The sequence below is a fragment of the Palaemon carinicauda genome, chromosome 5 (genome assembly GCF_036898095.1).
Source record: "Palaemon carinicauda isolate YSFRI2023 chromosome 5, ASM3689809v2, whole genome shotgun sequence".
NCBI classification, from domain to species: Eukaryota; Metazoa; Arthropoda; class Malacostraca; order Decapoda; family Palaemonidae; genus Palaemon; species Palaemon carinicauda.
Window position 1 is genome coordinate 43,519,326 of NC_090729.1, and position 12,500 is coordinate 43,531,825.

The 12,500-nt window shown below is 39.2% G+C and overlaps 1 protein-coding gene across 1 annotated transcript; it reads left to right on the forward strand.

The window, feature by feature from the left end:
• The first annotated feature begins 4,015 nt into the window (after positions 1-4,015).
• LOC137640863 (uncharacterized) lies at positions 4,016-5,740 on the forward strand. The gene has a single exon (XM_068373323.1). The coding sequence runs from the start codon at positions 4,016-4,018 to the stop codon at positions 5,738-5,740; it is 1,725 nt and encodes a 574-aa protein (XP_068229424.1).
• The last annotated feature ends 6,760 nt before the right edge of the window (positions 5,741-12,500 follow it).

Below are 12,500 nucleotides of genomic sequence, written 5' to 3' on the forward strand. Positions count from 1 at the left end.
TTAGTATAGTGATCGAATTTAGTGAATTTCCGTTAGTGTACAATCAATAGTTATACCTCCACAGTTGTTGAGCTCTCCCTTCTGCGATCAAGGTGCCGTATTGTATAAGTCATCGCAAGTATCATTGATAGTTTGGAAGAAGTGCAGAGCAAGGAATCGGTACTTAGTCGCCGTATTCTCACTATACGATAGATAATGATAAAAACTTTGAAAAAACAAATTTTCCTGACGAAGGAGTCAAGATTTACTTGTAGCGTACATGTATCACACATTCTCATACACTATAACGGAATTACATATTTTTTCTATATTGTCGTTTTCTCTCTCCCCTCGAACTGATAACTGGTTCTTTCCCGTATTTCTCTGCAGCATTACGTCTGCGTTTTTTTTTTTTTTTTTTTTTTTTTTTTTTTTTTTTTTTTTTTTGACGTTTTTGAGTGAAACAGCTTGTATTAATACTCAAGCCCAACTCAAATAAGATTTAGTTGCATTCATGAAAGTCTTTCAGTTACAACCTAACTGGTCAGCGGTAAATCGTTGACTACCGGGTTCATGGAGTGTTCTGCTCCCTCCAGGTTTCCCCCTTACTGCCGTGCCTTATTGCTTGATGACAATGTCGTCAGACACAAACTTTCGTATCAACACCACGCCCCTAAAACTACCGTCCAGCGGAGAAGTATTCGCTTGGTACCGGTGTGCTGAAGTCTTGACTCAGTAAAGCACCAAAGCAGAGTATGTTCTCGTAACCATCCCCGGGAAACATTCCCAGATATCTCCAATTAACTGTGCTAACAACAGGAAACTGCAATAACGCATGAAGAGTTCAAATCATACCTCCTGGAGCAGTACTCACGATCATCGCCCACCCAAATAGCAAATATTTTTCAGCTATCTAAACAACAGTTGGGGGACCAAAAGGTTTTGCTTGCCCTCAGGGAAATTACTAGTATTACTCGCCTGCAAGCTGAAACTGAAGTCTCTCCTCTGGAAGTTAATCTATTCAGTGCAATTTATGTATGTGAATTACCTGAAACTATATGGGTTGCCATCACCGATGTCAATATTTTACCAGCAGCCAATTCATCACCTACCGGAACTGCATCAACACCTCCACATATATATATATATATATATATATATATATATATATATATATATATATATATATATATATATATATATATATATATATATATATATATATATATATATATATATATATATATATATATATATATATATATAAACATAAGGACATTTCACGCAGGGAAATTTAACTCAGGGAAATTTAACTCAGGGAAATTTCACTTTTCCCTGCGCAACTTTGAATGACTGTTCATGAAAAATCCAAAATTTGTAATCATAAATCGGTCACTAATAGAGGCGTACACTTTATCATAATAAGAGAATTAAAATGAGGAAGTTTCCTTCAGAAACAATAATTATGGGGGACACCTTTTATATTTTAGTAACAAAAACGAAAGGAACAATCGGTTCGTCTCTCGCCGCCTTCTCAAGTCAAGCGCTTAGGAGAGCGGCAAGGGTCTCTTCATACAAAGTCATCGTTGCAAGTGGACGTATTTAGAAGTCCACATTGAGGACTTTTAGAAGGCATTTTAATGGTAAGCATTACAGTGTTCTAAGATTTATAGACTTAAAGGGGCGTGTTCTTGCTAACAATACGTTCCCTTGGTAGGGTTTGTCAGCAGTCCACGAGGGGACATAGACAGACGGTCTTTGCAGTGGGTATACAAACAGTTCGGTAAGTAAATGATGTTATCAAGAGGTCTTTACAATTTATTGAGGGAAAATAAAGATCGTAAGGGGTTAGGCTAGATAAAACATGCCACAGATCGAATAACTATTTAGTGGAATTCTCTCATCACTTTGATAAGGCCTATTAATGCTTGGTGCATATTTTTTAAAGGATTCTATGTACAGCAAACCAAGGGATTCACCCACCTAGTATCATGAAATTTATAATCAATTTATCATACCAGAGGTCTTTATTGGAATTGTTAATAAAAGAAATGTGTAATATGCAAGCAATAGAATACATAGGAATTACAATTACTGAAATTATACCAATGTAGTTTTTTCCAATAAAGCATTGTTGTTTTGAAATGTGTTAGAGAATATGGTTTTTCTTTAAATATGTTTTTTTTTTTCTTAGATTAATTGAAAAATTATCACTATGAATTTCTCATTGTATGTAATTTTTCCAGTGGCCTTCGACTAGATAAACATCAAAATGGTCGACGAGTACTTTCACTATAACCGGCAAAAAGCGCCGTCCACAGTCATGAACTAGTTTATGGTACAGCATGGGTGTAAGTTTGAGGAAGCGCGTGGAGTCACGCACCTATTCCCTCTGGAAAGCTGAGAAAAAGGACAAGAAGTCTGGCGACATCATGTGACTAAGAAGCTGAGTGGAGAAGAAAGAAACTTATGTTATATATTAGGCGCAATTAGGTATTGTCTGTTTATGTTTAAGGTTTGTTGTTGTCAACACGAGTGATAGATTTTTATTCACAGGACCCCCAGATTTATGAGGGTATTAAATGTTCATAATTTTAATGCGTGATTATCTTATTAATATTTAATATATTGACGAAGTTCATCGAGGAAATTGTCCTGTAGTGTAATGTTTTTAGAATTGACAATTATCTTGTTTTTTTTAATGACAGAGAAGTAGATGTTTAATTACAAATGGCTTCGAAAATTTAGCATATGATCTTGAGTAGTTTATTTGTAAGGCATTTCCAATTGGAAATTGAGCAGGAATAGATATGTGTAGTGCATTAAGACTTGAAGAAAGTCAAAATGTTGGGTTCTCAGGTAATTTTTCATGTATTTTGATTTTGATTTGGTAACCTTATGAAATATTTATAATGTGGTCCCTTGCTTCTTTATTTGGTTTGGGTATAATCATCTGCAGGTCCTTATAACTGGTTTTAGGTTAATGGTATCACAGTCTTGCTTTAATACATAAGTTTATTTTTGTCTATGGTATGAAAATATTTCTTGGAATGTCCAATTTAGAACCCATTTAAATGAGACCTTAGCATGTAACGTCACTGTTACCCAATTTAACTTTACTAATTTGTGGATTATCTATATGAAGAAAGTCTTTCCAACGTTGGTTATGGGCACTGTCATACTAAGCCAATAGTCACTAAAGTTCTCAGTTTAACAGATGTTCGTTTACCTCATGCTGCACGGCATTAGAACTTAGGTATAACAGGTAGAGGCTTAGATATGTCAAATAGAAGTTATTTAAGGTAGGAGTTCTTTCAGGTAGAGGCTAGGACATGTCCAATAGAAGTTTTTTTTAGGTAGGAGCTCTTTACGGTAGGAGGCTGGGATATGTCAAGTTGAGGTTTTTTTGGTATGAGTTCTTTCAGGTAGAGGCTGGGCTGTTTCAGGTAGGCGTTATTTCAGGTTGACGACTGGGACACGAGATATTGATACATTTAGGGATTGCTCTCTTGGCTTGGAGGATCTTTAGGAAGTCCCAACATAGGTACTGGTTCTGGTCTTAATTGAGTAGTGCAGGTTCTCGGCCACTCATTGGTTAGGTCAGCTACGATTCAACTAGGGAATTTTAATAGCTCATAGGGAGGCCAGAAAAGAGCCTAGGAAAATGGAGACCCTAAAGGTTGCGCAATTGAGAGAGGAATTGGAAGCCAGCGGCCTTACAAAAGCAGGGAACAAGTCTGAATTGTGTCAGCGTCTAAGTGAAGCTCTAAAGAAGGATAGCATAGAGGTACAGGTGTTTTTGCAGTGACTTAAGGTTTGGCCGGACAGTGGAGTTAATTAGGGCCACAAGCTAGGCGAGTGTAATGAGGAGCCCACGGAAGAGGAAGTACGTTTAAATTTGGGGGATAGCGCATCAGTCATTGGTATGCAATCTGTTGCTTCAGGGAGATCTCAGTGGTGTTGCAGGAGTTCTACTGGGAGCGGGCATGCATTATTAGCTGCTTCTAGAGCCCGGTTGGCAGCAAAATTATTGATGATGAAGGAGATACAGGCCATAGAGCGAGAGGAAGCAGCGCTAAGATCTAAAAGGGAGATGCTCAGTTTAGAGGCAGATTTAGCTGGAGTGGAGGCAGAGAAGGTTTTACAAGATTTTGAGGAAACTGATAGAGAAATAACTCACATTCCTAGGATAAGGGAGCACACAAACCCTGATGTAAGTGGGAATAAGAGACACATGCATTTGAATACAGAAGCGCCCGAGTTTAGGTTAGGTGGATGCTGTAGCTCGGGTGGGAATGACCAAGGGGACTTAAGCAATAAGGAAATGATGCAGGCGTTAATCTCTTGCAGCCTTAAAAGCTTGATGCCTAAGCAGGATATAGCTAGGTTTTATGGGGATCATACAAATTATCTTAGGTTCATTCGCTCATTTCATGATGTCTTTAGTACCCAGTTGACAAATGATAAGGAATGGCTGAGGTATCTGGTTTTATACACGACAGGCATGCCAAATGAGATTATGGTGGCTTGCCTCCTCTTAGAAGCTTCAGAGGGCTATAAGCAGGTAAGGAAGTTGATGGAAGAGCAATATGGTAACCTTGAACAAATAGCCACCGCATTTGTGTATAAGATCATTAAATGGAAAGATAAAAGGGAAAACAATGCGGAAGAGTATGACGAGTACTCAGTGGTACACAAAACCTGCAAAAACGTAATTTCGTGCGTCCCTTATGGCATCGCCGAACTACAAAATCCAAAAACAATGAGGTTGATCCATAGCAAGTGTCCCTCTAGTGTGCGGGCTCGATGGTGTAGAGTTGCTGATAAGATTATTAGTGAGAAAAAGAGGACTGTGTTGGTTGATGATTTGGTAAGTTTGATTGAAGGAGAGGCTAGGGTCTTGAAATATCATTTATTTGGGAGCCAACTATATCAGAAGGGCAGAGGGGAAGACACCCCTCGGTTAGGAGAAGGAAAGGCGCCAAGCAAGGCTGAGTGTTTAACTAAGGCTAGGAAAGTTTCATGTAACAAAACTGCCCCGTTTTCATATTGGTACTGTAAAGGACCCCATATAGTAGATGAATGCCACCAAATATCTCAAATGGGACCCGAGGAAAAACTGGGAGCCATAGGGGAATTGGGGCTCAGTTTTGGCTGTCTGAGAAATGGTCATAGGTCTCAGTATTGCAGAAACAGGAAAAGTTGTAACATATGTAATGGAAATCACCCAACTCTGTTGCATCAATACCAGGAAGTAGAAGTAGTCCAAGGAGTAGAAGTGGTCCAGGAAGTAGGAGTGCTAGGATCTGAGTGCTCAAATAGAGCCTTAGTGGTTCAGGAGGAAGGTACACATGACAAAATTGCTATGTTCAGGGCAGTTAGAGGAGGTAGCATTGGTACAAGGATGTCAGTTGTGCCGATAAGGATTAGGTCAAGGGAAGGTAGGGAGGTTTTGGCGAAGGCTTTCTTGGACAATGGGAGTTCCACATGCTTTGTCTGGGAAGTTTTAATGCAGACCCTAGGCTGCACTGAGAGGCAGGACGTCAAGGTGAATGTTGAAACCATCAACAGAGTAGAAGAAGTTGCATGCAGCCTAGTCTCGGGATTGAAACTATTTGACTATGAGGCCAAGACTTGCATTACACTCCCCCCGGTGTTGAGTGCCTCTCGCATACCAATTGATGAGTGTGATGTGATCAGGTCTGGAGATCTGGAACGCTGGCCACATTTGAGAACAATATTCCTCACCTGCTCGAGCTAAGGGAAGTTATCAATTCAACACGTGTCCATGAACCACATGCCCTACGAACATTAGTGGGCTGGGTGTAAACAGCTTGTCAATAAGATCCAAGTGACAAGAAAGCACCTTGAGTTAGACCTCATGCTGGTTGAGTGTTATAAGAGCGAGTATGAAGATGTTGCATCTAACAGAAGGGAAATGTCTTTTAGGACAGGAAATGGCTATAGATAATAGAGAAAGGGGTTAGAACTATAGGAGGAAGTTACGAGGTGCCATTGCTTCTGCATGACAATCATGGACCCTTGCCAGAAACAAGAGACATCGCATTGCGCCGTATGCACAGTCTTCATAAAAAGCAAGTAAAGGATGGTAAATACGCTAAGCAGTATATTGCCTTCATGACAGAGATGCAACAGAAAGGCTATTATGAGCAAGTGACCACAGTCAGCCCGGGAAATGTGTGGTATATTCCTCATTTTGGTTTGCAACATCCAAACAAGCCAGACAAGGTCCGTGTTGTATTCGACTGTGCAAGCAAGGTGGAGAGTAAATCATTGAACGACCTACTGTTGCAGGGACCTGATATGATGAACTCTTTGCAGGGTGTGTTGGTAACGTTTAGGGGAGGTCTATTTGCCTATACAGGAGATATAAATACTATGTTCTATCAGGTATGGGTACCAGAGCATCAGTGGGACTAACTCAGGTTCTTTTGGTGGGAAAATAATCTTGACCAGGAACCCAAAGAGGGGAAAATAGCAGTCCACCTGCTCGGGGCCTGCTTTTCTCTGAGCATTGCAAACTTCGTGCTAAAATAGACAGCAAGCGACTTTGGGAATGAATTTTCAGAGGAAGCACGGTTCACAGTAGCCAACAACTTTTATGTAGATAACTGCTTCAGAGCCGAGGATTGCAAAGATGCATTGTTAGTCAATTTGTTAGAGGTTAAGGAGCTCTGCAAAAAAGTGAATTTATATTGACAAAGTTCAGTAGCCCTTGTGTGGAGGTTATGCCATCCATCCCAATGGAATGATACAGTAGGAACACCTCAGAGCTTATAGATGGATGAAAGTCACATAAGACAAAAGCTTTGGGAGTACAGTGGAACTTGGCCACTGATGAATTGGGTGTCCGAGCAGAGATAGTATTAGTTCCAAGGACTAAGCATGATTTGTTGTCAGCCATAGTCTCGATTTACGATACACTCAGTATATTGGCGCCAGTTTTAATCGAGGGTGAGGTCATTATGAAGGACCTCTGCCGATTAAAAATAGTCTGGGACATGGAACTGGACTCTGACACTACGGACCACATCAAGGCATGGGCAAAGAAGCTGAGCCAGACCAGCAGGATAAATGTGCCAAGAAGCCTGAAGGTTATTCCATGGGAATCAGCCTCCCTAGTAGAGTTGCATTTGTTCTCAGATGCAAGCGTCATGACTTTAGGAATAGTGGCATACTTGCGGGTCTCGGATCCATGGGGAAATGTATTTTGCAGATTCATCATAGGAAAGGCCAGGGTAGCACCATTGAAGCATGTTTCAGTTCCCCGCCTATAGCTTACTGCAGCGGTACTGGCCATAAAACTTGGAAGCACTATTCTGACCATGATAGATTTCAGGGTAAATGGGGTCTATTATTGGACCGACTCAACAACCGTCTTGCGATATATTAGGAATGATCATGCCAGATACCAGACATTTGTGGCAAACCGTGTTTCTAAGATAAGGGAGGGCAGTGATCAGAAAGAGTGGAGGTATGTTAAGTTTGAGTGGAACCCAGCAGACGATGCAACACTTTCCAAGCAGTCCGAAAGGTGGAGAAAAGGGCCGGAGTTTTTGTTAAAGGAGAAGTGTTTCTGGCCAACTGAGCCTGCTCAAATGTCAGATGGTGTGGAAGGATTATAAGTTAAGCGTGAGATAAGACCAACAGGAAGTAGAGGCTACCAAATAATTAGTTATAGGATTGGGTTGGACATCATGCAAACAGGTATGTATAAAATCATCCACCACTATTCCAGGTGGATCAAGCTCCTTAGAGCTTTCGGTTGGTTGTTGCTATTTGATAGGTACATTATTTATAAACATAAGCAGCTGTTCAGCGAGCTAGATATGCATTTTTCCACCGAAATTACAAGCTTGGCAGAGACGGTGTTAGTGCAGGTAACACAGTGTGTTGATTACGAGATAGAGATAGAGAGCCTTGAGAAGGGAGGTACTATTATGGTTTCTAGCTCCCTAAGAAGGTTGAAACCAATCCTGAGAAGGGGGCTTCTGTGCATTGGAGGTAGGTTATCTTCGTCAAATATCTCTCCGAGCGAAAGGCATCCAATTATTTTGTCGTATAAGGGCCACTTGACAGATATGGTCATCCAGTATTATCATGAGCATTCTAACCATATGTGTGTAATGCATGTTCTGAGCCTGATGAGGAAGAAATTTTGGGTAATTAAGAGCCATGCAGCAGTGCGACGCATTCTGAGCAGATGCCTCAGGCGTCGCCTGGCACATTGAAAGGATATCAAGCAGCTAATGGCTGATCTACCATCTGATTGCGTGGAGTCGGGGAAACCCCCATTTTATCGCACTGGGAAGGACCTTTTCGGGCCATCTTCGTAAAGCGAGGCAGAGCACAGATGAAGCTTTGGGGAGTTATATTCACTTGCTTGAACATAAGGGCCATACACTTGTAGGTAGCCTCAAATCTCACATCAAACTCGTTCATTATTGCCTTCAGGAGGTTTTTTTCTTGTCATGGTGAGGTCAAGACGGTTAGATGCGACTGCAGCACTAATATTGTGGAATCGCTGAAAGTTCTCAACTCCAGTTACGAGCTCTTTCCAGGAAACAAGGTGCGCAATGAGTTGCTCCGGTGTGGGGTGGAATTTATTTTCAATCTTCCCGTCGCCTCACAGTTTGGAGAAGCATGGGAACGTTTGATAGGTACCGTAAGGAGGGTCTTATATATAGTCTTGGGGACACAGCAAATGTATTATGAAGGGCTATGCGCACGCTTTTGTGAAGTGAAGGCAACGGTTAACAGTAGGCCCCTTACTGTCGTCACCTCAGACAGTAGACACCCGGTTCCACGCACACCGAACAAGCTTTTAAACATGGAAGATTCGCCTGTAGGCTGCGACATTGCAATAGGTGGCCACTCTAAGCAGAGATGGAAGTAGGTGCAGCATATGGCTGAGCAGTTCTGGGCCCACTGGAAACGTGAATACATGTTAGGGTTACAACAGTGACAGAAATGGTTCAAAGAGCGACGAAACATCAGGGTAGGAGAAGTAGTACTTATGGTCAAGGAGAATGAAGCACGCTGCCATTGGCCATTGGCTAGAGTAGTGCAGAATAAAGTAGGGAAAGAAGGTTTGGTGAGGATGGTTACTGATAGGAGAGAGGGCAAGGAATATGACAGGCCGCTGTCGAAGCTTGTTTTAATTTTGGAGGAGGACGATCTAATGCACATTCCTGAACGATAGGTGTTGAAACCCCATGTGCTCAAGAGGTTTCAAAGGGACGGGTGTAAACAGAGAGAAATTTACCGCAGGGAAATCTCACTCAGGGGAACTTTACTTTTTCATGCGCAACTTTGAATGACTGTTCATAATAAATCCAAAATTTGTAAATGAATTTCGGTCACTAATTGAGGCGTACACTTTATCAGATAATAAGAAAATTAAAATGAGGAACTTTCCATCAGAAACAATAATTATGGAGGGCACCTTTTATATGTTAGTAACAAAAACAAAAGGAACGATCGGTCTATCTCTCACTGCCTTCTCAAGTCATGAGCTTGGGAGAGCGTCAAGCGTCTTTTCAAACAAAGATATCGTCACAAGCGGACGTGTTTGGGAAGTCCACATTTAGGACTTTTGGATGGAATTCTAAAGGTAAGCATCACAATGTTCTGAGATTTATAGACTTGAAAGGGGTGTCTGAGTTGCTGTTTAAATAACAATAGCTAAAAAGAGCTGTTAAAATAATGAAATATAAAAAGTGAAAACAGAGTGAGGGGTGTTCTTGCTAACGATACGTTCTCTTGGTAGGGTTTGTCAGCAGTCCACGAGGGGACATAGACGGACGGTCTTTGCAGTGGGCATACAAACAGTTCGGTAAGTAAAGGATGTTATCAAGAAGTCTTTACAATTTAATGAAGGAAAATAGAGGTCGTAAGGGGTTAGGCTAGATAAAACATGCCACAGACCAAATAACTATTTAGTGGAATTCTGTCATGACTTTAATAAGGCCTATTAATGCTTGGTGCATATTTCTTAAGTATTCATTGTATAGCAGAACCAAGGGATTCACTTGCCTAGTATCATGGAATTCATAATCAAGTTATCATACCAGAGTTTTTTTATTGGAAATGTTAATAAAAAATGTGTAATATGCAAGAAATAGAATACAAAGGAATTACAAATAGAGTTTTTTTTCCAATAAAACATTGATGTTTTGAAATGTGTTAGACAATAGGGTTTTTCCTCAAATATGTTTTTTTTCCCTTAGATTAATTGAAGAATTGTCGCTATGAATTTTTCATTGTATGTAATTTTTCCAGTGACCTTCGACTAAATAAACATCAAAATGGTCGACGAGTACTTTCATTATAACCCACAAAAAAGTCTCTCTCTCTCTCTCTCTCTCTCTCTCTCTCTCTCTCTCTCTCTCTCTCTCTCTCTCTCTCTCTCTCTCTCTCTATCTCTCTCTTTATATATACACACACACATACATATATATATATATATATATATATATATATATATATATATATATATATATATATATATATATATATATATATATATATATATATATATATATATATATATATATATATATATATATATATATATATATATATATATATATATATATATCTATATATATACATATATATATATATATATATATATATATATATATATATATATATATATATATATATATATATATCACCCCCCAAAAATAACACATCTTCCACCAAAAAATAAAAATTTAAATATTGACAGTAAAAATGTAGACAATACAATATAAATAATTCCACTCATTTCTTCTTAAGACCTCTGCAACTGATATACAGAATACCAAAAGTGAAAAAAAAAATCATAACATCAGTTTCACATATCCTCATCAATTACCTTCTTCTGGTTGTGGGCAATGCAGCCTTCTTGTGGGCGACAGGGATAGGAATAGATATTCCTTCATCCCTCAATTTTACTACTCTTGGTTTACGGCACAATTTTGCAACACAAATTAACACCACCGTTTGGCCATTTATTTAAATCACTACAACACTTGTACTTGCAACTTTCAACTGGTGGCCAATAGCCATTTTCTTTCGAAAATCATTTATCTTCCCGCCCTTCTCTTAAAACATTAAGTATAAGGTGCTCACTTCTACATATTCTCTAACACTGCCTATCTTCAAGGCTGAACTTTAATCCCGCAGCCACATGCAATTCGGGAACTGCCCCGGCCCCAGCAATCAGAAATCATATAAATACATGAATAATAAAGCATCCACCTGATGGATCTCACCTGATCTATTTTACATCTGATTGTTTTTAGATTCACTCAGCAATGTTATACGTAGTGCCATAATCAGCAAAATAACCAAAACATTTTTCATATATATTAAGCACCAGCATAAGAACAAATTGATATCTTCAAGTTTATTTTAAACTCGCAAAAAAGAATAAATGAGGTCTGTTCAAACAACAATAACAAGAGCAAAGGGAAAAAGAATTTCTACTCATCAACTCGAGAAATGTCATGTATGCAGGGACTAAGAAGGAACACTTTTGAAAACTACCTCTTCAGGCACCACATGTATGTGTGCCTAATGATGTTCAGACACTGCGCCAATAACAATGCTTTGTATCACAACTGTGTTATACTTAACCATCTTTACTCGGTACTGACCAAAGTACGCTAGCTCTAGTTTGTGTTTCCTAGGTTGTAATCGTTTCAAATGCACACAATCACCTAAAAATACGTTTACCGGTGCAGTTGTGAACCGACCTTCATACTTGGAGCTGTGATTTACAAGAGTTCTTTTTAAAAACATTTCATAGGTGTTCATTACTCTCCTCAATAGATTTAATAAATATACACGGTATTGCTCAGTTGAATAATTTGGCAATTGTTGCAAATTAATGAGTACCATATATGATAACATAAGATCCTGTCCGTACACTAAAAAGGAAGGCGTCTCCCTGAGTGAAGCATTATATGCAATATTTAAAGCTAGCTAAGCTGTAGGAAGCATGGCGGGCCAATGAATGGGGTCATCAGCCACTAATTAACGTAAAATTCACAATATCTCCCTATTATGCGATTCCACTAATCCATTTGCTGAAGGCCTATATGCGGTCACTGAAAACTGTCCTGTCTAATTTCCATCAAGTGTGTGACTGATTTCACCACCTTATTTATAAACTTGAGTCCATTATCACTTATCAAAAATTTCGGGCAACCAAACTTGGTAATATAAGAGCACAGTGCCTTGGCTAATGAATTTGCAGATTTATCCAACATTGCGAAAATAAGTATAAGTATACTGAGTAAATGCAACCACAAATACACATTTATACTTATGTTATGGTAACCCAATAGAAAATAGTCTTACTACATCCATATGCACTTTATAACATTTATTAAGTATCACAGGCCGGTTTTTGGCCTCTGGTGAGTGTTTTTATGTTCTTTGAAATAGTTACAAGCATGACAACATTTTTTATAAATCTCTATAGATTTTTTCATCCCTAACCAAAAGAA